Source organism: Vicugna pacos, chromosome 2 (assembly GCF_048564905.1).
Source record: "Vicugna pacos chromosome 2, VicPac4, whole genome shotgun sequence".
Classification (NCBI taxonomy): Eukaryota; Metazoa; Chordata; class Mammalia; order Artiodactyla; family Camelidae; genus Vicugna; species Vicugna pacos.
The window spans coordinates 113,156,642-113,182,410 of NC_132988.1; the positions used below are offsets into that span (position 1 = coordinate 113,156,642).

Below are 25,769 nucleotides of genomic sequence, written 5' to 3' on the forward strand. Positions count from 1 at the left end.
TAACCTGTGGCTAACAGAGGCTAATAACAAACCTCAGAGAAGGACTGGATGTTTCATTTTTGTAGCTCTTTCCGTCCTGGAATCTAAGTGGTTTGCAAACACTGCCCTACTGAGCATAAACTCAATGAAGTGTAGTCATTTGTGAGGTAGAACATAACTACTGTTTTGTGCCAGTGTCCCACACACATGAGCCACCCTGTTAACCAGCAACAAAAGGATATGGTGCCTGTGTGACAACTGGGGAGAGAGCACGTCTCACAGTTGCACTCCTTGAGACTGTCTGCTGTCTTTTACTATGAATTTTTTGGTTGGATGTTTGCCAGCTTATAACTGATTGTATTTACAGACCTCTCGCATTAGTTTTCCTTCTTACAGGTTGTACTTACACAGCAAAGTATATGTTATTATGATTATTATATAGTCTTTATGATTTAATTCATTTCTGTATGTAATTAAAAACTAAAGTAGATTATTGTGCAGGTCAGGGGAAAATACCTGCATTTTGGAAATAGTGAACCTTTCATTTTAGGGGAAGGTTAAATTCTGTGTACTGTATCTGTTAAATTTTAGAATTAAATTTGTGAAATACCTTATGTTATGGTTGTGTTGCCACAGTGTTCCTTCAAGACTGCTATCAGTTATTCCTTTGAAAATGGTATCCATTTGATTTACTGACTCATGCTTATTAGATTTGGTGATAAGCGAAATAGATGAAAGTAAAATACTACATAATATTATGTAAAATTTATTCAAAGTCTTGAGGTTTATAAGGAGAAGAGGTACCATCTTAGAATTACAGGGGGTAAAAGTGAAATTAAGGCATAGAAAATGGAGGCAACTTTTAATGAAGAATTTGAGGATATAGAAGGATTTATTAAACTTGAAGTCTGATTTCCACAAGTCATGGCAAAAAGATTTGGGAAGAAGAGAAGCAGTTGGAGAATAAATTAGGAAGAGGAAGCATAGGGCAGTTTGGGGATGAAGACATAGGAGAAGGACAAATGGTGGATAGATTGGTGAGAAAGAGGATATCAGCGACATGAGACATGGTGCTGGGTTTAGATGGCCACCAGACTGCCAAGAGACAATTATTTCTAGCAGTTTCCAGTAGATTCTTCTCAGACTTCAGTTGTTGCCAACATGTGTTGCATTTCTGAGGAAGTTATACTTTCTGATAGTTTTCTGCAAGGAGTCAAGAGGTCTGGATTGACTGATGTGGTGAGAGACTCAGGACTTTTAGGGTGCTTATATTATAGTCTCCCAAAGAGGTGAGTACTTAGAGGTCTGGCATTGGTGTGCTGGTGGGTAGAGGCCTTGGGAGTCGGTGGCTGCTTGTATGAGTTGGTAGTTTGTGTGTGTTTCAAAGAATTGATTCATTTCATCTGTGTTATCAAATTTTTGGCTGTAGAGTTGTTCATATTATTCCTTTACTATCCTTTTAATGTCTATGGAATCAGTAGTCATGACCTGCTATTAATTTGTGCCTACTCTTTCTCTCTCTCTGTCTGACTCTTGTCTCTGTCTTTGACTGTCTCGATCTCTCTCCCTGTCTCTTGTCTCTCTCTCTCTTTTTTTGGTTAAGAATTTGGTTAAAATTCTAACCTGGTTAGAATTTTACCAGCTTTTGGTTTTGTTAATTTTCTCTATTGTTTCCCTCTTTTCAGTTTCATTGATCTCTGCTCTAATTAGTTTTTCTTCTGCTTGCACTAAGTTTAAATTGCTCTTCTTCCTCAGTTTCCTAAAGCAGAAGCTTAGATTAATGATACTTCTTCTCTTCTGATATATTTGTTCGATGTTATACATTTTTCTTTAAGCACTGTTTTTGCTGTATCTTCAAGTTTTGATAGATTGTATTTTTATTTGCTTAAGGTATTTTAAACTCTTGAGACTTCTTTTTTGATCCATGTCTTATTTAGAAGTATGTTGTTTAATCTCCAAATACTTTGAGTTTTTCCAACTGTCTTTCTATTATTGATTTCTAGTTTAATCTTATTGTAATCTAAGAATATGCTTGATATGATTTCTATTCTTATAAATTTGTTAATATATTTTTATGGCCCAGAATGTAGTCTGTCATAGTGAATGTTTTGTACTAGCTTGAGAAGAGTGTAAATATTCATATTGTTGGATGGAATGTTTTATAAATGCCAGTTAGATGAAGGTGATTGTTAGTGCTGGTCAGGTCAGCTTAGTGATTTTCTGCTTGCTTGATGTATCAATGAAAAAGTTGTTGAAATCTCCAACTGTACTAGTGGATCTGTGGATTTTGAATTCCTTACAGTTCTATCAATTTTAGTACCATGTATTTTGATACTCTGTTGTTAAGTGTGTATACACAAAGGATTGTTATGTCTTCTTAGAGAATTAACCCTTTTATCATTATGCCAATCTTTGTATCGCATGATTTTCCCTTATTCTGAAGTCTTCTTTGTCTGAAATATGGCTACAGCAGCTTTCTTGTCATTAGTGTTAGCATGATATTTCTATATCCCTTGATGTTGACCCATGTCTTTATATTTAAAAGGTGTTACCTATAGGCAATATGTAGTTGAGTCTTGGTTTTTCATCCATTCTGACAGTGTCTTTTAATTGGTGTATTTAGACCATTCACATTTAAAGTGATTATTGATATAGTTGGGTTCCTATCTTTCATGTTTGTTTTCTATTCCTTGTGCTTCCCCGGCACACTCAGCCCCTTTCTCTTTCCCATGGTTTTATTTGAGCATTTTATCTCTTCTCTTAGCCTGTGAATTATACTTAAACATTTTTTAAGCAATTGCTCTAGAGTTTTCAATATACATTTTAAACTAATATAAGTTGACCTTCATATGATACTGTATTGCTTCCTGTATAGTTCATAAAATATTTAATGGATGAATGTTCTCAGTTCATTCCTCCTGCCCCTGATGGCATCACTGTCATTTATTTTACTTATCTTTATGCTATAATCACTCAATACATTGTTACTATTATGAAATAATTATATTTTAGATTAATTAAGAATAAGAAAAATGATTTTATTTTATCTTTACTGGTTCCTTCTCTGATATACTTCCTTCCTTTACATAGAACTGAGTTTCTGACCTCTATCATTTCCTTCTCCTTAAAGAATCTCTTGTAACATTTCTTCTCAGGCAGGTCTTCTAGCTATGAATTTCCTCAGTTTTTGTTTATCTGAGAAAGTCTTAATTTCTCCCTTATTCATGAAAGATAATTTTACATATAGAATTTTAGATTGGCCCTTTTCTTCCTTTCAACACTTTAAATATTTCACTCCATTATTTTCTTAATTGCACGGTTTCTGATGAGAAATTATCTGTAATTCTTAACCCTTGTTCCTGTATAGATAGGGTATTCCTTCCCTCCTTTTGGCTTCCACCCCTTGCCTTTTCTCCAGATTTTCTCTTTGTGTTTTGTTTTATGCAGTCTAAATTCTAAATATATGGTGTTCCTAAGTGTAAGTGTTTTGGTATTTATCCTACTAGATACTCTCTGAGATTCTTGGGTCTGTGGTTTGGTGTCTTAATTTTGTCAGTTTCTTGGCTATTATTACTTCAAATATTTCTCAAGTTCCATACTCTCATCTCCTCTGGTATTCCAGTTCCATGCATGATACACCATTGAGAATTGTCCCATAATTCTTTGATTTTTTTTTTTCTTTTTTCTCTTTGCATTTCAGTTTTGGAAGTTTGCATTGTCTTATCTTTAAGCTCAGTGATTCTTTTCTGGGTTGTGTCCAGTCTACTGATGAGCCTATCAATGACGTTCTTTATTTCTGTTAGAGTATATTTTTGATGTCTAGTATTTCCTTTTTATTATTCTTCAAAGTTTCCATCTCTGTGTATGTTACCCACCTGCTCTTTCATGTTGTCTACCTTTTCTATTGGAGTCATTAAAATATTAATCACAGTTACTTTAAATGCCTGGTCTGATCATTCTAAAATCAGTCTCATATTTGAGTGTGGTTCTAATGCTTATTTTTTTGCTGGAAACTAGACATGATGTATCAAGCAATATGAAGTCAAATAAATAGGTCTTTAGTGTGAAGTGTTATGTTAATTTGACCAGGAGTTGGTTTATGTTTAATGTTTGTTGAAGCTTTAGGCGTTAGAGACATCAGGTTCCTCTAGTGCCCTTTTTCTTCCCCTCCCTTGTGTTTTTGACCATGACAGAGAGCTCTTCCTTAGTTGAAGTTTGTGTCTTGCAGCTCTTTCAGATGTAATCTACTGCCTTATTGATGTGTGGTGAAGCATGGAGGAGGAGAAACAGTCTATACTCTTATGATTAAGTCATAGCCTTTTAGCGCATATGTGTCCCTGGACTGTGACCTTCATAGATATTTCTTGGCTTTTCCGACTTAAGTGAGACAGGATGGCTAGAAGGGGCTGGAGTTTGGAACTGCCCTTCTCCCATGTGATAGAAGACTCTAACTAGGCTTTTTTCTTGGGGAGTATGCCTTTTTGATAAATAATGCTTGGGTGTATTTTAAGTAGTTACTTTCTCCCTCCCCGTGCCAGAGCTGTGAGGGGATTTTTTTCTTGACTCTTTACCATGAGGATCTTGTGGGGTTCCTAGAAATAAAACCCACGCAAGTATGTCCAAAGGCCCTCTCCCCCAGGAGTTTCTCACTCTCAAACTAGACCACACTCAGCCTCCAGCAGTTCATCAAAATTACCATTTAAATATTTCTACTGTTTACTGACTCTAGTGGCTTTTGTTCCAAGTAAGCAGATTTTGGCTATGACTCTGAATTTGCCTGTCTCTTCAGATTTCAGGGTAGCAATTTGCCATGCAGACTTAATTCTCTGTTGTGTCCAAGAAAAGTCATTGATTTTCAGTTTGTCCAACTTTTTTCTTACTTACAAGGACAGATGTGATGACTTCTAAGCTCTTTACGTGAAACCAAAAGTCCTGGTACTTCTTTTGTATTTTAAGGTCTTTGGTTTTCTCATTTTACCTTCTCAGATTTTCACCACATTGATGTAGGTCAAAACTGGCACAAAATTGTCATGTTAGGAGCAAAGATAAAATCATAATTTTTACATTAGATGGTACTGAGAAACGGGTATATAAACTGATAGATGTTCGGGTTGGTAGATAGATAGGTTTATGAAAAGATGTTATCCTTCTTTCTTATGAGTCCTGGACAACTTATAAGTGTCACTGACTGAAGAGTATTGGGACACATTGGTTTAGATCAGAAACTGGCCAGCTTTTCCTTAAAGAGTCAAATAGAAAATATTTTAGATTTTGCAGGTCAGACTGTCTCTGCTGCAGCTATTATAGTGCAAAAGCAGTCATTAATAATACTTAAGCAAGTAACTATGACTATATTTCAACAAAAGTTTATTTATAAATACAGGCTATGAGCTGAATTTGACCTGGGCGCCATAGTTTACCAACTCCTGGTCTAGATCAGTGGTATTTAATTTTTATTGTATAGCTCTCGTCTAGTACTGATTATCAAGAGATGCTGGCTGTGTTTTATTTGCATATATTTTATTACATTCAGGTATTAACCCATGTTGTGTTGATGGATATTTTAATATGTTGTTAGAAGGGTTCTAAAAATTTTAAGCTTTAAGAGGCACCATCAAGGCTCAATTTATGAGAGTAAAAACTACCTCAAAGTTACCTTGAAATGTAATTCATATTCATTCAGAATAATTTAAAAAGTTCCCAGCAATTGTGTAGGATGTTAGTTTTAAAATAAGTCTATTTTTATTACTTCACTTAATCACTTAGGCATGACAGGTATTATAATGGTGGATGACAGAGGCATTGCCCAAGATCAGTGATCTGACTTCCAGGGCAGAGTTCTTTTAACATAATGTATTGTATCACTCATGTCAACTGGAGGTTGAGTCAACAGATTAAATACTAGCTTTGTTCAGAGGCCAATTCTGGTGTGTTATTCTAAATGAGAAAAGTGGGATTATGCTCATTATCTCAAATAATTCTGTACTGAGCATTATTACAAAGCATTTAGGAAGACACACAGAAATACATGTATAAGTTACTGAAGTAAATCAGACAAGCGATTTTACATAAAATTATAGAATAATTGAACTGAAAGGGATCTTAGAGACTGTTTAACTCAGTGATCTAATTCTACAGGCAAACAACCTGAGATCCAGAGAGGCTAAGTGACTTAGGGACCAGTGTAATTGAATAATAAAAGACCATGAAATATATGTAAATTAAACCATCATGCTGTATGTCTTAAACTTGTCCGGTGATGTATGTCAATTATTTCTCAATAAAACTGGAGGAAAAATAAAAGCATAGTACTGGAAGGTCATAATGGTAGTAAGCTAGAGCCAGACTAGAAGAGTCAATTGTGAAATTCTGATGAATTTTTGTGAGCTGGTTGTTGAATACATTCATGAATAAAAATTACACGTAAACTCAAATTATATTAAAAACAAAGATTTATATAATCAAAATGTATCACTTACTAATTATTTTCCTATACATTTCTGTTATCTGTGCTCTTGGTATAAATAGTGGTATACTCCACAACTCAGTTCAGTAAAGTGACATTAATAGCTTGAAAATGGCCACAGATGAGTATTTGCATTACAGAAACTGACAAATGTTACAGATAACACTCTCTTCCCTACCCCTGACATGCTTGAGCTGGTTGATTAATATTTACCTGCATGTGCTTAGCCATGACTTCTGTGTTATATACTTGTCTGTTTATGTGTCTGGCTTTGCTGCAAGACTGTGAGTTCCTTGAGGTTGGAATGTATATCCTTAGTACCCAGCACAATGCTTGGCTTATAGTTGGCAGACAAATGTTTGTAGAATGAATGAGTGGGCTTTATATTCATGCAGTCCTTGATTCAAATCCTGGCTCTGTGTTACTTTGTGTTTGACCTCTGTGTATTAGTAAAATGAGGATAATAATACCAGTCTTGCATGATTGTTGTGAAGATTAATACATGTCTGGTACATAGCAGGTGTAAAAAAGTAGTCAGCATTTATGATTATAACTTAAGAAGGAGACTAAATGCTATTAGGATCCAGGCATACTATATGCAGAGCTTTGTATTAAGCGTTTAACCACAAATTGGATGAGAATCAAGAATGTGGCACTGTTATTTGTGTATGTGTACATACTTCTCCTTCCCACACAAAATAATGGGATATATTAAAAGGAATATGATATATAAGAGGCAGGAAGCAATTCCTCTGTTACATTTGGCTTTGTTCAGGCTCTTATTACAGTATCATGTCCAGTTCTACATTGCTCATTTTAAAGAGGATGTCAAAAAACTGTACGTAGCATGCCCTGGGAAGAACCAATAATTATGATTAAAGGGATAGAAAATAGGTCCTTTGAGGCAAGTTTAAGGAATTGAGTTTGTTTATTCTGGAGAGGAGCTGGTGAAGGAGTTACTCAGCTATCTTCAAGTGCATGAAGGGTTAGTATAAGGAGGACACTCTCACGTTGTTCTCCAAATGCACAGAGGACCAAAAGAGGAAGTCGACTTATTTCATTTAAAGAAAATTGTGTTAAACACTGAAATTGACTATCAAGGGATGTCATGGAATCTCCATTTTTGAAAATATTTAAAAGAGAGCAGCAGCAGCAGATGGTTATTTATTGAGAAGTTTAAATGTCTGACCTCATGAAAGTGACAGGCAGACTTGTGGACCTTGCAGTTTTTTTCCACCTTTGTGATATGATTTTCTTATATTTATTGTAACTTACCAAACATATCCCAGATATTTCATTGGGAAGCCACTTACAAATAGATAAAATTATTCTTTAGCTTGCATTGTATTTTAATTGCTGGATTTATCTTAAATGAAAATATTTAGTGTTATCTGTCTGCTGACAACTAAATTGAAGTCAGATACAAACAGTCCATGTTTGTATTTTTATGCTCTGCTAGACTGCTAGACTACTAGTAGTATCTATTGCTTAAGTATATTTGGTTTTAATATTTTTTTCAACTGTTGTGTTACAAATATTCCATAACTCTTTTGTGACAGGGAATCCTCTTGGTATATGATATTACAAATTATCAAAGCTTTGAGAATTTAGAAGATTGGTATTCTGTCGTGAAGAAAGTGAGTGAGGAGTCAGAAACTCAGCCACTGGTTGCCTTGGTGGGCAATAAAAGTAAGTTATTAATGTTTATCTATAGTAAAGTTTATTTGCCTATCCTATAGTTTTTATTCCTAAAAAAATTTGGTGATTGGAAACATAAATAGATACCACTTTCCTGGAGTGAACAAGTTGCTTGAGGAGAAAATTCCTAAAGATGTGCTCACTCTTTTCAATAACAGTTTTGATGCTTGATCTGTCGTAACTCCTCTGCTGCTTTGGCCAGTTCCTCGTTAAGGTAAGTTCTGTTCTGACTGTGTGTTTTGGCTTCCTGTGGTCTAAGGAAGCAGTGTGGACTATTAAGAACAGCAACACAGCTGCAGATTTTATGATACTGCACTGCAGCTTCAGCTCTGCCCCAGAGATTTTGAGAGATACATTTCATTAAATGATACCCTATTCTAGGGAAGAAAGCAGTGTCTGCATGGAATTTTGTGTACATTGTTCCTTGCTCTCATCTCATGAGCTTCCCTTTCTAAATTTTTTAGGTTTGTTCTTAAAGATTTTTTTTTTTTGAAAAAAAGTGTATTGGGGGAGGAATGGTGCTTGGTAAAAATGATGGATAAATAATTTTTTAGATCTGTCTCTTGGGCTATATGATATACAGCACATAAAAATTATAAGAGTGAATTCAGTACAGGATTCTTATTTGGTTCATAGTTCTACAATGCAGTTACCCTGGAAAAGGAGACCTTAATAAGGGTTTTCAAATATATAAAATGTTATGATATGACCTAATCTTCTACAACTTATTTGAGGTCAGAAAAAGAGAAAATGAATTAAATTATACCATGGAGAATTCAGGTCAGGAACTGTTTCCTGGCTATAAACATTGTTAAATCAATACCCAAGTATACTACCAAGAGAATTATCTTCTCCAAAAGTCTTTAAAAATATAGTGCATTTTTTGTCTGTAATTGTTTAGGAAATAGTACTTCCTGAAGGACTAAACTGCGATTTCTTCATGATGTGGTTTTGCACATTTAGATGAACATTTAATAAATCCAAGCCTTACTTTAAAACCATTACAAAGCAGGTGTGAATATCATTTCTCTGAAGAGTTAAAAATATGAGTTTTATAATACTTTCTAGAAAACAGTATTACATACCACAAAATAGATGGCTTGGGTACAAGATACACCTTTTTTTAAGCTTTAGTTAAATTTTGCTCATCTCTTTCATGGATCTAATTGAGTGAATCAGAAGCTTTTCAATTCATTGAAATCCCCCTTTACAAATCATAAGTTTTGATGAGTTTAGATTCTATTTTCTGAGTGCAGCTTTTCATTTTAGGAGATCATTTCTTAGTCATTTGTCATGTCACCAAAGCATTGGCTTATATTATAGTTAAATTTGTGCTTTACTGGAGATTTCCCATCACCTTTTGGGAAATTATAGAATAGAGGAGTAATGGGGGTTGGGATTTGTTTTCATTTTTTTTAGGATATAATCTCACCACCATCTGGAGTACTTGTGCATGATTATGTACATTATGTTGTGTGTTTGTGCTGTCCTGTGAGGCATCCACCATTGGTCCCTGTCTAAGACAGGTTGTCAGACTAGATGGGCTATTGGACTATACTGGTGATGCCATCTTAGGTTTTAAAAACATACATTTATATAAGTTATATGAATTTATGCAAAAAATGAATATAGTGTTATGTTTGAGACTTAATGGCGTTAAAGTCAAGAGAATTTTTTTGCTTTTGGCTTAGCTCTAACCCCTTTCTCATATTTATAATACTCTCTTTCAGAATGAGATCATATAACAGAGTTTGCAGTGACACAGAATGTTATATGTATAAAATTAAGTGATTATAGATAAACATTTTCCTCGATATTATTTACCATAATGTCAGTGACCCAATTCCATATAATCAATACAATCATGTAGTGAATGGTCTTACAATTTGTATTTCCAACTTGATGTTACATTAGTATAGTAGTATGCATTAATTTTCTTTTTGAGGGATATAATTATATTAAAAGGCAAAGACTTTACATACTGGGTAGAGGCAAAGCATAAAAAACATTATGGAAAGACATTTGAAATTAGATTATTATGATCATTATCTATACAGAGTCATCTTCTGCCTAAATGTGCTTTTAAAAATTCATCATTGTGTACTATTCTTTGCAACTTAAATAGAAAGCATATGTTGAAAAGAAGTATGTGTAGGCTGTGAAAATATTGGCAGCTTTTAGCCAAAGTTTAGCAAAAGGGTGAGATAGAAAGTTTCTATACAAAGAGTGTGTGTGTGTGAATTTGTTACATAGTATGAGCTTATAATTAGTAAGTTATAAAATCATTTGCTTTTTATTAAAACATAAAACTCTCAGAAATTGGGCTGAGTCTTAGATAAAGAAGAATTATGGGTTTATTTTTATAAACATTATATTTTATTACAGCTAAATACAGAGATCAACTAGAGAAGGTTAATGATATAGCCAGCAGAGGAGGATACTTGCTTTAATGAAATAGAATTGGTAATTAGTAAATTAATTATTTCAGCATTAATACTTAAAAACATGTAATACATTTTGACCCTTGAACAACACAGGAGTTAGGGGCATGTTTCTTTCCCGCAGTCAAAAATCCGTGTGTAACTTACAGTAAGTCCTTGTAAACACAGTTCCTCTTTATCCACAGTTCTGTAGCCATGGATTGGATCAACTTTGGATCATGTAGTGCTGCAGTGTTACTATAGAAAAAAACCATCGTGTAGGTGGACCTGCGCAGTTCAAACCCGTGTTGTTCAAGGGTCAGCTGTGCTTAAATTAATTTAGTTACTTTTATACTCTATTCTAAAGGCTATAAAGTGCTAGTTCGTGTTCTTAGTTGGTACTATTTAAGGTTTTAAATGAAGCATTGAGTTGTGGTTAACATCATTGGGCCTTAACTTTAGACAGACTTTGCTTACAAGCCCGAGCAGTGTGGTATCTAACAAGTTACTTTATGTCTTTAAGCCTCAATTTCTTCATTTGAAAATAAGAATAATAGTTTCTGTCTGATTAAGTTGGTTTAAAGATTAAATGAACTATTACATGCAAAATACTTGGTATGTGGTCTTATACACCATAAGTGCTCAATAAACTATTAGTTATTATTAATCATAATAGCCTTTTAAAAGCACTGACTATAGCTTCAATTTGAAAGATCACAAATTACAAATTAGTAGAGCTGAACTAGTTATTTTACAAAAGTAGCCTGAAGGAAATTGTTCCTAGAGAATTCCTTTGTCCCAGTCTTACACCTTGTTTTTTTTTTCATGATACTTCCCATACCATGGGTAGGGCAATTCATTCAGCAACCATTCTTGAGTGCCAACTATGTATATTCAGCTAGCCATTGTCAATCTGTGCAAAGGTTTGAACCAAAGAGAGTGCTTAAGGAGTAGTTGGGACCTGCTAACCTAAGTCTTAATTTTATTCTTTTTCTCTACCATCTTCAAGTTTTCTAAAATTTTAACTTTCTTTTGCTTTGTCTAGTTGTTGGGATTAATAAATACATTTATGTTCAAATCTCCATGGAAGGCCCTACTTTTCCCTGGTGAGGTAAAAAAAAAAATTCCTGGTAGGTAACTTTCAAGATGGGAAAAAGAGTAGGTCATCTACTTATTCTGTGTTTTAGGGAAGTTCTGTTGAAGTTTGATGAAATCTGTAGCCCAAGTGCAGTACGATATCTGACAGGCGATGGATCCAGCAACGTAAGCATCCGGAAACAGTTATGTTACCACCTAAGGGAACACCTGCAGTTCAGGGAGCCAGATCCGCCAGGCTTAGTAACTGGCCTCCTGGCCTTGAAGGTCTTGCTCCCCCAGCAGTGGGCCCCTCTCACTTGATCAGAGCCTGTGGATTTTCACTCTGTGTCCACTTACTATGGGCTTATTACGGGGTGGACCTGACCATGGCCTAACACACTGTCATCATCTCTCATGTGAACTGTGGCACTAGCTTCCTAACTGCTCCTCCTGCTCCTTGCTTTGCTCTCCTACAATCCAGTTCCCAGATGGCAAATCATGTTGGATGACTTTTATTCTTAAAATCCTGTAGTGCTTTCTCATTATATTTAGAGTGAAATCCAAACTCCTTATCCAAGTTTATCAAGCACTAGGTGATCTGGCTCCTCCCTACCTCTCAGACCTCATGTTCTACTAAATGCTCTCTTGTCAATAATATATGTAAGGCACATTTGTCTTTTTTTCTATTCCTAAAACATTCCAAGTTAATTTGGAATTTAGGGTTTCTTCTGCTCAAAATGCTTTTCCTTCCAGTCTTACTTGGCTGGCTCCATTTTGTCATTTGGGCAAATGTCATCTTCTCAGAGTTGGGGTCCTTGACCACTCAAATCTACATAAGTCATCGAGTCCCTTTCTGTCGGGATGTTCTGTTTCAGTTATCTGCATAGTCTCATTGTCGTCTGATACCGTTTTTTGTTATATATCTTTCCCTGCTAAAATCTAAACTCTGTGAAAGCTAAGGACCTGATCGCTTAGAACAGTGCCTGAAAGAATGAATACTGAATGAATGAATAAAAGCCTTTCATGAAGACTGTTGAAATTAGAAGTGTTTATGGCCTGGGATGTGTTATTCAGGGAAAATGGTTTTCTTAATGAGGAAAAATACATATGTAGATACAGCGAACCTATTAGATGGCCTTTGGGCCCAACTGGCCTACTGAATTCCACTCTGGTGAATAGCGTCAGAATTTCTTAGGAAACACATCAAAGTTATTTTATGCTGGATCATGTCTGAGGTTAAATGTCACAGATTTTATGTCATGATTTTAGGTTAAATAAATCTAAAAAAATTAAGAATTTTGCTTCATTTTCTTAACTTGTGACTTTTATATGTAGAAACCTATACTTTCAACTTTTTATTTACAAATTTTTAATTTCTCTGTTTAATTTAAAAAATCATAATCTTTAGTCAAGTATAATTTTAATTTTTCTTTCAGTGTTTCACAGAAGGTTCAAATTAAAATGAAGTGAACATTCAGGAATATTAAATTTTTTAAAGGTTAATTTTATATTCAACCCGTGTTTTATAACCACATGGCATTTTAATTTGTCATTGTGTTATTTTCTATCTTTAAGCTGTTATGTTTTCCTACTATCTGATCCATCACCTAGTTTCTTCCCTGACTGGCTAACATTCTCAGTTGGATAGATTGTAAACAGAAATTAACAGGGTTGCATAGGAGCTGCCCCCTTCGTGATTTATAGCTTCTAAGTTAGTGGAGGGGTGGTGGTTATCAGTAACTTGTATAGAGAGTAGGAATTATCACGCTCCAGTGTAGAGTGTATGGATGAATGATTTCTACTCTTAAAGATATTAAACAGATCCTTTCCCAAATAAAGACTAATAACTCAGATTTTTAAACAATCTTCATGACAGATGAGGGCATAGAGAAGAGTGCATCAACACTAATTAACAATGTTGAGTGTATATTCTTTTTAACAGTGATTGATTGTTCTTGGAGTACTATCTCTGCCCAGGAAGTGATGTTTTACACTGTGAGGTTCAAAGGTTACATTTTAATGTACCCTGTTAGTTGTGTTCCCTGAACTCAGAGGAAATGTATTAGTAAAACAAGTAAATTTTAAGTTGAAAATTTTACTGATGCTCTCAGTAAAATTATCACAAGCCTTTTAAAGACTATTCTTTATTCTTAGTAATAGAGGAGTATGAGATGCTTATATGTCCAGCTCTGAGAACTTCATGGAGATTTACATGAAAGTACTTCCCTATACTGTGCCTCTTTTAAGTCTTCAAAAATTCCTATTTCATCTGGAGAGTGAAAATGTGAAATGTAGGTAACATTTACTTTGATTTCTATTTGGAAGGATTCATATTGACTTCTATAAAATTTATCATCTACAATATTATAACAAAGTGAATGAGTGAACCATAATACCAATTTGCTTAAGAGAGTTTACAATTTATAAAGCATAAACAAAAACTTGAGGATTTGAAAAGTTCATTCTGTTTATACATTCTAAATTAAAATATTCCACCCTTTACCCATTTGTTTTAATACTTTAGTTCTTTTTGTTCTGGGAATAGTAAACCAGAATATCAGATCCAAGTGTCTTTTTCAGACTGACGTCATATTTCTGTTTCTGTTGCTTCATTTTCCTCTTTTTGCCCCTCTCTTTGCATGTAAATTTGCCAAATATTGCTGTGATGATTTCCTTACTGGTGGATGCTGATAGCGTCTTATTCTGATACTGATAGCATCAGTACTCCTTATACTTGGAGAGTATTTTAATATACACACTTAAAGCTCTTCTTGTATGTGGTACTTCACACACCTACTATACTTTAAGAATATCTTGATAGTATTTCAAGTTTAATTGGCTGAGTATTTTCCTCAAATTACATGCATAAGCTTGCATTCAGACTGGTGTTGTGACTGACATTGGGGAAGAAAATGTCAAATGAGTGCTTTTTTCATAATACTAATCAAAAACTATTTTTCACCTGACAGTTGTTGCAGTGGTGTTATTATGTCATTACAGGGTTACTTTTTTGGAATGACCCACTTCGAACCGTTTTGACAGTATACAGTTTACTTAGCTTGAGAAGTATTATGGCTTTTGTGGTTTGGTTTTGTTTGTTTTGGGGGAATTGTGTAAGCATTTCAGTCATAGCAGTCTGTTTATATGATTTCAGTCTATCTTTTTATTGTCTTGATAGAGAAGGTTTATTAAACGATAAAGCATAATCTACCTTTTGTTTCTTTTATGATGAATCTCTGATTTTAAATTTTAGAAGAAATTAATTGTTCAATATTAATATTAAATAAAATCCTAAATAAAATAACATGGCTATCAGGTTTTTCTGTGTGTGGAAAGATTTGAAATTTTCATTAATGTAATTTAAGCCCCTTAAATAGTTTATTTTAATTTCTATTTGCAGTGATTGTAGAATAAATCCAATATTAGATTAAAAGAACACTGTAGTGGAGATCGGAAAACTTTGTCCTGCTACTGCCATTTTATCTAGCTACGTTACCTCAGCAATTTATTTAATCATTTGAGATGATCCTTGTGTAAAATGAGAGGACTGTACTGGGCAATCATAAGCACCTTCTATTCCTAAAATATGATGACCCAAACTATGTTCAGTTATAGGTCTGCTTAATTGAACATACTTACTGCCATACAATTTTAAGAGAGTTTTTCATTTTAGCTTTATGTGTAATTAAAATTCTGTCTAATCTTCGGAGATGGTTTCTTAGGCTCATTTTATCATTCATTTGTTAGATTACTTAGAGTCCATTTTCTATGTGCAAGAGTTCTCTTTTCTTCACATCCTTGCCAACATTTATTTGTAGACTTTTTTGATAATGGCCATTCTGACCAGTGATAGCTCACTGTGGTTTTGATTTGCATTTCCTTGATGATTAGCAGTGTTGAACATCTTTTCATGTGTCGTCTTCAGAAAAATGTCTATTCAGGTCTTCTGCCCATTTTTTAAATCAGGTCTTTGCTTTTTTAATATTGAGTGATATGAGCTGATTATATATTTTGGATATTAATCCTTTTATTGGTCTTATCATTTGTAAATATCTTGCATTCAGTGGGATTTTTTTGGTTTTTTCTGTGGTTTCCTTTGCTGTGCAAAAACTTTTAAGTTTAATTAGGTACCATTTGTTTATTTTTGCTTTTATTTCCTTTGGTGTAGTAGACAAACCCCCCAAAATATTTTTGTGATTTATGTCAAAAAGTGTTCTGCCTATGTTTTCTTCTAGGAGTTTTATGGTTTCAGGTCTTACATTTAGGTCTTTAATCCATTTTGAGTTTATCTTTGTGTGTGGTGTGAGAAAATGCTCTGATTTCATTCTCTTACAGTTTTTCCAGCACCACTTATTGAAGAGACTATATTTTATCTATTGTATATTCTTGCCTCATTTGTCATAGATTAATTGACCATAGGTGTATGGGTTTATTTGGGGGCTCTCTCTTCTGTTCCATTGATCAATGTGTCTTTTTTTGGTGCCAGTACCATGCTGTTTTGATTACTGTAGCTTTGTAGTATAATCTGAAGTCAGGGAGCGTGATAAAAATAGCATTTCTTTTTAACTTAAATTTGTGCTTGACTTCAGAATTTAGTTACTTTTCCTTTTCTTGACACTATTTTCTAAAATTCATATGAATGTCTAGTTTTGCAGTATAAATGAAGCAATTCAGCAAGCATTTTCTTTGCTTTCTTATGTCATCTCTTATTCATTTATTTCATTCATTCAACAAATAGTCATTAAGCACCTATGTAGGTATTTCACTAGAGAAATATAGGCAATAGATAAGCAAATATATAACATGTTAAATAGTGATGTGTTGTATAGATAGATAAAGCAGGAAAGGAGAAAAAGGAAGTCTGAGAGGAGAGTGTTAAGAATTTAGATATAAAAGGAAAAGTCTGAGAAAATATCATTTGAGCAGAGACGTAAAGGAGATGACAGAAAGTGCCACATAGATATCTGGAAGAAGAGTTATCCAAGTAGGAGGGGAAGAGCAGGTGCAAAGGCCTCCATCTAGTATTTGGAAATATATGAAACCATGAGGAGGCACGTGTGTGTTTGTGTGTAGTGAGAGAGAGGGAGAGGGAGAGTGTTTGTAGCTGTATGTGCAGCTGCATATGGGGAATAGTGACTAAACGAATAGTGTCAGAGTTGAAGATATAAAGAGAGGAGGATCTAGGAAGAGGAGAGAACAGGAAAGACTCTGTAGGCCATTGTAAGGGCTTTGAGTTTTACTCTGCATGAGATGTGAAGCCACCGAGGGATCTGAGCAGAGTGAAGTGATTTAACTTGAAGGGATCACTACAGTTCCTGTTTTGAGAATATACCATAGTGGGTAAAAGTGGAAGCAAGGTAAACAGATAGGACACTTTTGGCAATCTGGGTGAGAAATAATGGTGACATGATCCATGGTGATAATAGTGAAGTAGTGAGAAGTGGTTGGATATATTTTGAAGGTGGGGTGATGGATTTTCTCATAGGTTGGTTGTAAAGTAGAGAGGAGAAGAAGCAAGATCATGCCAAGATTTTTGGTCTAAGCATCCAGAAGGCTGAAGCTCAGTTTACTGAGGTCAGGAAGAATGTGAGAAGAACAGATTTTGGATAAGTGTCAAAGTTTGGGTTTGGAAATGTTAGGTTTGAAACACTTACTAAGCCTCCATGTGGAGATGTCTAGTAGGAAGTTGGATATATGAGTTTATAATTCAAGGGCAAGATGAAGTCTAGAGATAAAAGTCTGGGAGTCAACAGCATGTTGATAATATTTAGGCCTTTGAGACTGAGTGAACTTTACATAGGAATGAGTATAAGAAGAGAAGAAAGAGGTCCAAAGATTAATCCTTGGGTTATAGTCATGTTTTAAAGTTTGGGGAAATGAAGAAAGATCAGCAGAGGAATTAAAATATGGCCAGTGGAGGTCAGGGGAAAATCAGGAGAGTGAAGTATCCTGGAAGCCAAATGCATAGGAGTTTTAAGGAGAAGGGTGTGATCAGCAGAGGAGGTCTGAGAATGGTTAGATTAAGCAGTACAGAGGCAATTGGTGGTGACCTTGGCAAGTGGAGTGCTGGGGGTGAAAGTTGAGTAGAGTGAGTTCAGGGAAGAAGGTGAATTGTAGACAGTGAATAGAGGCAACATGTATATGTTAACGCCGCTAAACAAGGGAGTCCGTAAGTAGGATAGCAGCTGGAGGGAATCTGAGTCAGAATCTGAGTCTTGGTGTTTTTAAAAGAGAGCTATTACAGCATGCTTTATGTTAATTGGAAAAGAGAGATAAACATGGGATGGGTGGGTGTTGTGCAAACACCTGATGATTTAAGATACATGTCTTTTAAATGTTTTTGAACTGGTTCTGTTTTAGATATGGTTTGGAATGAGTCATCTCCATTCTTTACTCTTCAGTTTATTGTATTGGTTCTAATTAAATGAAAAGGTAGCACATGAGGGGTCTGTGAGAACTTTCCCAATTCCTAAACTCCTCCTAGAGGGTTGAGGGGAATAAACAAGTAGAAAAGGACCAGGACAGAATACTAGATAGTTTCTCACTTGATTTTAATTTTTACTAGCTATTTTTTGCTTTTTAAATTGTCTGATTCTTCCAGAAAAGTCACCCTTTTTAGAGCAAAGTGTTTTGTTTTGTTTTTGATGTTGATTTGGAATCATGCAGGTGTTCTTTAACTGAAGCTCCATGAAGGCAGAGACTGCCTAGTCTCTCTAGTATCAAGCTCGGTCCCTGGCACACAGAAAGTGCTCAATAAATCCTTGTTACTAGTGATTAGAAGATTATTAATTCTCCACTCAGTAAAAGATGGAACTTTGGAACTTTTGAGATAATAAAGTGAAAATTTTTTGTAGCTTTTGTAATACTCTGAGGCCAGGTTTTTTATCTGGAGAAGGAAAAGGAATTTAATAACAGCCTAACTCTACTGCCACAGAAGATCATGTAAAAAGCCTTTTGTGTTGCACGTGTAGTTATTCTGAAAACTAAACTTTTAGCCCTAATCTCTTAATTTTTATTCAAAATTTTAATTTTAAAAAGATGAGAAATTGCATTTTCCCTATAGGTATTTATTTCATGGTATATTCTAGCACTTTAATATTTTTAATGTAGAGTCAGAAACACATTCTAAGTAAGACCACTTAGGTTCAGATATGGGCTCACTTATTTAAATGTATGATCTCGTTAAGGTACTCACCCTCTTTGTACCTTAGTTTTGTCATCTGTAAAATGGGAATAATAATAGTACCTACCTTATAAGGAAGTTGTTACAGGAATTTAATACATACAAATTTCCTAGAACTATGCCTGATATATAATAGGTGCTATATATGTCAGTTGTTATTATATTTCCCACTATCTCTCCAAATCCTGTCTTCTAGTTATGGGTAATGAGAGGAGTTATTGCTAAGTCTATGTATGTTTTAAATTTAAGGATTTAAAGATTGAAAACATTAAAAGTTTTGTGAAATATCTTTAAAATACTTGAATAATGATTAAATTTTTGGTTATAGTTATTGTTTTGGAAGCCAACCTTCACTGGTAGTTTAGAAGTATATTTTTCTGGAAAATATTTAAATTCAATTGATGGAGGTAATATAATTTTGATATTCAATCTGAATGGTGAAAGCTGGTGTACAGTTGCCATGAATTTTTGTCTCAAGTTTATTTTGCTATGTAGACATGTGTCTATTAAAAAAAAAAGATGCTGCATAAACCATCATTTGAGTTTGAATGTGCTTCTGTTTTTGGTTGAGGTATAAATGTTATTTCTGGCTGTGTCCTTCATACTTAGCTCTTCTTACAACAAATGGAAAGGCCTTAATTGTACCTAAGGGAATAGTTAATCCACAGTGGACATATGGTGGACAAAAGCCGAGTCTAGTAAATGAAATAAAATTATAAATGGTAAACATGTGAATGCTTACAAAGTCTGGCAGCTATAAAAGATAGCATATTGTTTCAGATTAGCAAATTTTGTGTGCAGCACAATAATAATAATTCTTTTCTTGGCATGCTTGTGTTGTATATGTATATGTAAATTAAATTAAAAGGCATACTCTCAACTATGTATAAAGTGTATTTGTCTTTTTTTATTGTTCATTAAGCTTTGTGGTGTGATTTTTGACGTCAACAATAGAAGCTAAAGATCTCACATTTTTGGAAAGTTGCTTCTCTTTTGATTGGGGGCAGTTAATCAGCATTAACCCAGAACAGCGCCTGGGCTTTGTGGATTTGAGCGTTCTATGTGGTTGCACTGCTCCAGCAAAAGGTTAAGTATTAATGGAAAATGGTCACAGCCCTTTTACTTAAAGAAAACATGTTACTTGTAAGTTTTCTTTTGATTTTACTTTTACAGTTACATTGAATGTCTTCATTCATTTAGCCATCCATAAAGCAAATATTGTTGCACATGCAGTGGATAATAAGTCTTTTTAGGACTACTTGTGTGGCATGTCACAGATCATTAACTGCAAGTAACCACCTGACTTGAGGGAAGCCTGGAAGCATCATTATAGTGAAATAAGCTTTTATTTAGGTATCACTGCAGTACACTGATTTATTGAAATGTCACCAATTGCTACTGTGAAAATATATTCTCATTATCATTCAGGGAATGGAAAGATTAACCACTGTGTACTGTAAAAGAGATATATTGCTAACAATGGAAGAAATAAGAATAAATACTAGTGTTGTCTGTATTTTGCTAATAATTACCTCTTATAGAATTAATTAGGTGATTAATTAGGCTAAATTAGGTGATTCCTTTAGGATACTGTCAAATCTGTGTGTGATTCTGTATATGTGTTAAATTAAAGGCGTGTTTTGAGTTCTAATTTGAAAAACCTTAAACTTAAGCAGCATAGAAAGACAGTAGCAGACTTAATATAAATGTTTAACATAGTCAATTTATAAAGTAGTAAGTTCTTCCTGTGAGCACATGGCTGCTTCCAGGCACATATACATTAATCCAGCCTCTATAAAACTTGTTGTGGAAGCAAGATTGACATAGTGGACAAAAAGTACAAAAGAAAGACATCATATATACTACTATATCAATGGGAGGGAAAAATTGTCAGCTAAGGATTAAGAGGAATGTGTAACTCAAACTGAGTCTTTGCAAAACTAGTAGGGTTTGGATATATAAATTGAAAGACTGAATTTCAGGCAAAATGTAGCATTTTAAGGTTAAGTATTTTTAGAGAGAAGTTGACAGAAATCTTGAGTCCTTCTTAAATATTTGATTCATTAGAGTCTGTACCATCTATTTACTATTTTTTAAAGCAATATAAGCTGTTGTGTGAATTTAGATTTTATTTGTGCTTTTCAGTTAAATTATAATAAGTAAAAATTACATAATAGCACTTGGGCATATTGGTGCTATTTTTTTTTTTTTTGTATCTGTTGTGCTTAGGTAGATAGCTTGCTGTTTCCTTTTGGGCCAGTACTAAGTTCTTTAAATATGATAATAAAATGATGTCCCTTTTATAAGGCATCTGTTGTGTGCCAGGCATCATGCTAAATGATCTCCTTTTGAAAGAGTGAGAACATTGAGTCTCAGAGAGTAACTTGTCAATTGTTAAATAGCTAGTAGGAGACAGATCCAGATTTGAACCCAGCTGTTTTCTGCCAGAGCACCTCCACTTCTTTTCATGTTGTTATAGGTAAGTCTTAAGCCAATTCAAGGATAACTTTCCATTTGGAATTTAATGTTGGCTCTTTTTTGCAATTAAAAAAAGATCTCTTAGTAACTCATTTTAAGGTTTCTTGAAATAGGAGTTCCACTCCCATATTTTGGTGTTTGTTTCCATGCTGAGAGGATCTAAATAATTGAAAAGTATTAGAGCTTGTGTTATTCTGGCAGGGCTGCCATAACAAGGTACCTCAATGGAAATTCATTTTCTTGCCGTTCTAGAGGCTAGAAGTCTGAGATCAAGGTGCCTGCAGAGTTGATTTGTGGATGACTGCCTTCTCCTTTTGTCTTCACATGGTCTGTCTTTCTTGCGTGTCTGTCTGAATCTCCTCTTAGAAGGATACCATTCATACTGAATTAGGGCCCATCCATATGACCTCAATTTTACCTTGATTGCTCCTTTAAAGATAATTACTGTCTTCAAGTAAAGTCATATTCTGAGCAGCTGGGGATTAAGAACTTCAGCATATAAATTTGAGGGGTGGCAGGGTTGACACAATTCAGCCCAGAGAAAAACCATTATGGTTTAAAACATTAGAAGTAAATCTCAACGAATCATTGAAGTTAGAGCTAGAATAATCTAGAAATCTTCTAATTTTTTTATTTACTAATAAAGAAACAGAAATAAGAGCTCTTTTGAATACATTATGAAAATCAGTGGGAATTAAATTTGTAAACCATCTTTAAATATTTACTGTATAAAAATGTGGATTGCTGTGTGTCAGATAATATATTTGAATTTTTTTTGTTATTAGAAGAAGCAAATACACATACTATACAAATTAAGGAAGAATGCTTCTAAAAGTAAATGATGTCCTTATTTCTGTTCTCGTCTAGTACTTCTAAAGTTATAATGGAAGCCAAAGGAAGGGTGAAAGTGAGTTGATTTACACAAATAGAATATCACGGGTGACTTTTAGAACCATGGAGGCTGTACATTGGAGACATTGTGGGTTCTGTTCCAGACCACCACAATAAAATGAGTCATATAAGTTTTTTAGTTTCCCAGTGCATATAAAAGATGTTTATACTATACTGTAGTCTGTTAAGTGTGCAATAGTATTATGTCTAAAAAAACAATGTACATACCTTAATTAAAATATTTTATTGGTAAAAATACTAATTATCATCTGAGCCTTCAGGAAGTCATCATCTTTTTGCTGGTGAAAGACCTTGCCTCATAGTTGAAGGCTACTGAGTAATCAGAGTGGTGGTTGCTGAAGGTTGGGGTATCTGTGGCAAATCTTAAAATAAGACAAGAATGAAGTTTGCCTCATTGATTGACTCTTCCTTTCAAAAAGGATCTCTCTGTTGCATGCAATGCTGTTTGATAGCATTTTACCAACAGTAGAACTTCTTTCCTCAGCCATAAACAAAGAATGAAATTCTGTCATTTGCTGCAACATAGTTGGAGAATATTATGCTTAGTGAAATAAGTCAGACAGAGAAAAACAAATAAATACTATATGATATCACTTATATAGGGAATGTTAAAAATAATACAAATAAGTGTGTATGTGAAACAAACAGACTCACAGATACAGAAAACAAACTTGTGGTTACCAAAGGGGAGAGGAAGGGAGGAGAGACAAATTAAGGATATAGGATTAACAGATACACACTACTATATATAAAATAAATAAGCATAAGGATTTACTATGTAGCATTGGGAATTATACCCATTATCTTATAATTACCTATGATAGAATATAATCTTCAAAAATACTGATTACTGGGCTGTAGACCTGAAACTTACATAATATAGTAGATCAGCTCTACGTCAATAAAAACAACAACAACAACAACAGATAAAGTTAGTTACCTGACCAAAAGAAAATGAAGTCAATTCTCTCAAACCTGGCTTTATCAACTCGGTTTGTGTAATGTTCTAAATCCTTTGTTATCATTTCAACAGTCTTCACAGCATCTTCCCCAGGAGTAGATTACATCTTAGTTTTATGAAGAGAGTTTCAAAAATTAGAAATAATAAGAAAAACTCAATAATGGATCAGTTCATTCAGAGTATCAGATCTATGGGGAATTCTGATAATTTGGATCATGAGGCTGAGCCATTTTCTTACACCATGAATACCTTTTTTTTTAATTGAAGTATAGTCAGTTTATAATGTTATGTTATAGTGTCAATTTCTGGTGTACAGCATAATAATTCAGTCATACATATACATACATATATTTGTTTTCAAATCCTTTTCATTATAGGTTACTACAAGATATTGAATATAGTTCCCTGTGCTATACAGTATAAACTTGTTGTTTATCTATTTTATATATAGTAATTAGTATCTGCAAATCTCAAACTCCTAATTTATCCCTTCTCACCTTCTTCTCCCCAGTAACCAGAAGTTTATTTTCTATGTCTATGAGTCTCTTTCTGTTTTGTAAATAAGTAGTTTGTCTTTTTTTTTTTTTTTTTTTTAGATTCCACATATAAGTGATATCATACGGTATTTTTCTTTCTCTTTCTGGCTTACTTCACTTAGAATGACAATCTCCACGTCCATCTGTGTTGCTGCAAATGGCATTATTTTATTCTTTTTTATGGTAGAGTAGTATTCCATTGTATAAATATACCACAAGTTCTTTATCCAGTCATCTGTTGATGGACATTTAGGTTGTTTCCATGTCTTGGCTATTGTAAATAGTACTGCTCTGAACATTGGGGTGCATGTGTCTTTTTGAATTTAAGTTCCCTCAGGAGTGGAATTGTTGATCATATGGTAAGTTTATTTTGAGTGTTTTGAGGAATTTCCGTACTGTTTTCCATAACGGCTGCACCAAACTACATTGCCACTCACAGTATATGAGGGTTCCCTTTTCTCCACACCCTCTCCAGTATTTACTGTTTGTGGCCTTTTTAATGATGGCCATTCTGACTAGTTTGAGGTGATATCTCATCGTAGTTTAGATTTGCATTTCTCTGATAATTAGCGATATTGAGCATTTTTTCATGTGCCTATTTGCCATTTGTACACCATCCATATCTTGATTTCATGCAGAACAAGGAAGACAAGGACAATGTTGATTAAAAACCACACAAACTGAAATTTTCTTTTTAGAAACTGATCTTGAAAATCCTACTGTCCGAAGTACATGTTGTGCCTGTGGGTTGAAAATATTCTCATTAGTCATAATCTTGAGAGTAAAGGTTACCAAGACTAAAACTAATACTAAAATATTTTAAAGGTCAGCCAAATGTTTTGATTAATGCTGTTGAATACCATGAGCATAATCTCATCAACACAAGTAAAGTAATATGTTTATTTAGCAAACATCTATTGAGGGCCCATTTTGTCCAGGAATTGTGCTAAATACTAGGAATACAAAAATAATAAGATAAGGTCCCTACCTTTAAAGACCAGATAGTTTTCAAGATATAGCCATTAAATTATGAGGTAGGTTGGATTTATAAAATTAAAAATGGATAGTCACCATTTTATGGACAGGACATGGAAAGATAAGGTATTAAATGGGAATCAAGGTCAAGGATCAGCACCATGTGCAGATACGTGGAATAAAAGTCAAAGTCATAGATGTGGGTGAAGCATCACTTGGGGTCTTATAAAAGCATTTAATTTTCATCCTCATGATTCTCATTATATGATGGTCTCAATTCATATTCCCCTCCTTAGAGATTCTTTCCCAAGGCTGCATCCTCATTTGTGCACAGATCCTATCACATTGGATCAGACTAGGTGGTAACCTGAAGTTAAGAAGAGGATGAATTCTGTTCTGCTCCTCTCTTCCCCTGTAAGACTTTTTCCATTGAATCTTTATGAAAGTCTTACAGGATTTTTTCTTCAAAATATGGGAATATCAAAGAGGGGTTCTCTAGGTTGGAACTAAGCAGTCAGACACATTTTTGCCCTCTTCAGTTTGAATATTATCTCAAGTTTAAATCGCCAGAGATAATAAATTTGAAAATAATATGATGGTTATAAAACTTGAGTTGAAGTTGTCAGTGTGACATTTTTAATCAAATCTTCCCTTAAACCCAAGCTTTAATTGCATTTTCTTTTATATTTCATATAAATATAAATACAAGCAGGTGTTGAGAGGGAATGGAAGGGGAAAGTAGTACCTCAGAGTGATAATCCTATGAGGGTAATCATTTGTGTATTGTTTAGAATTGATGCTGCTCCAGAGTATGACTATCAATTTTGTCTTGCCACAGAACTCTGTGTACATGTATTAAGTTTTAAACAAACAAACAAAATGTCCTTAACTACCAGGACCTATATAAAAGCCAAGGACTGCCAGAGGTTAAAAGTTTCTATTAATTCTCCTAAAATGCCAAATTCATCATTGAAAAAAATGTGTATAGACCAAATTTGGCTTTCTCCAAGAATTCCTCCTCCTCATTTGCATATAAACACACGCATGCACTCTGCTCGAAAGTAGGATCTTGAGTGCTTTTCAT

General features: G+C 34.2%; 1 protein-coding gene across 3 annotated transcripts in view; it reads left to right on the top strand.

Annotated features, from left to right (window-relative positions):
* The window catches only part of RAB28 (RAB28, member RAS oncogene family), a 163,765-nt gene that overhangs the window by 13,481 nt on the left and 124,515 nt on the right, over positions 1 to 25,769 (top strand). For all 3 annotated transcript variants that reach the window (XR_012062747.1, XM_006208085.3, XM_006208084.3), the window contains exon 4: positions 8,005 to 8,134. Coding sequence is in view for 2 of the 3 variants with exons in the window: in XM_006208085.3 (XP_006208147.1) it covers positions 8,005 to 8,134 (130 nt within the window). In the remaining variant the exon portion in view is untranslated. The remainder of the gene's footprint in view (positions 1 to 8,004; positions 8,135 to 25,769) is intronic.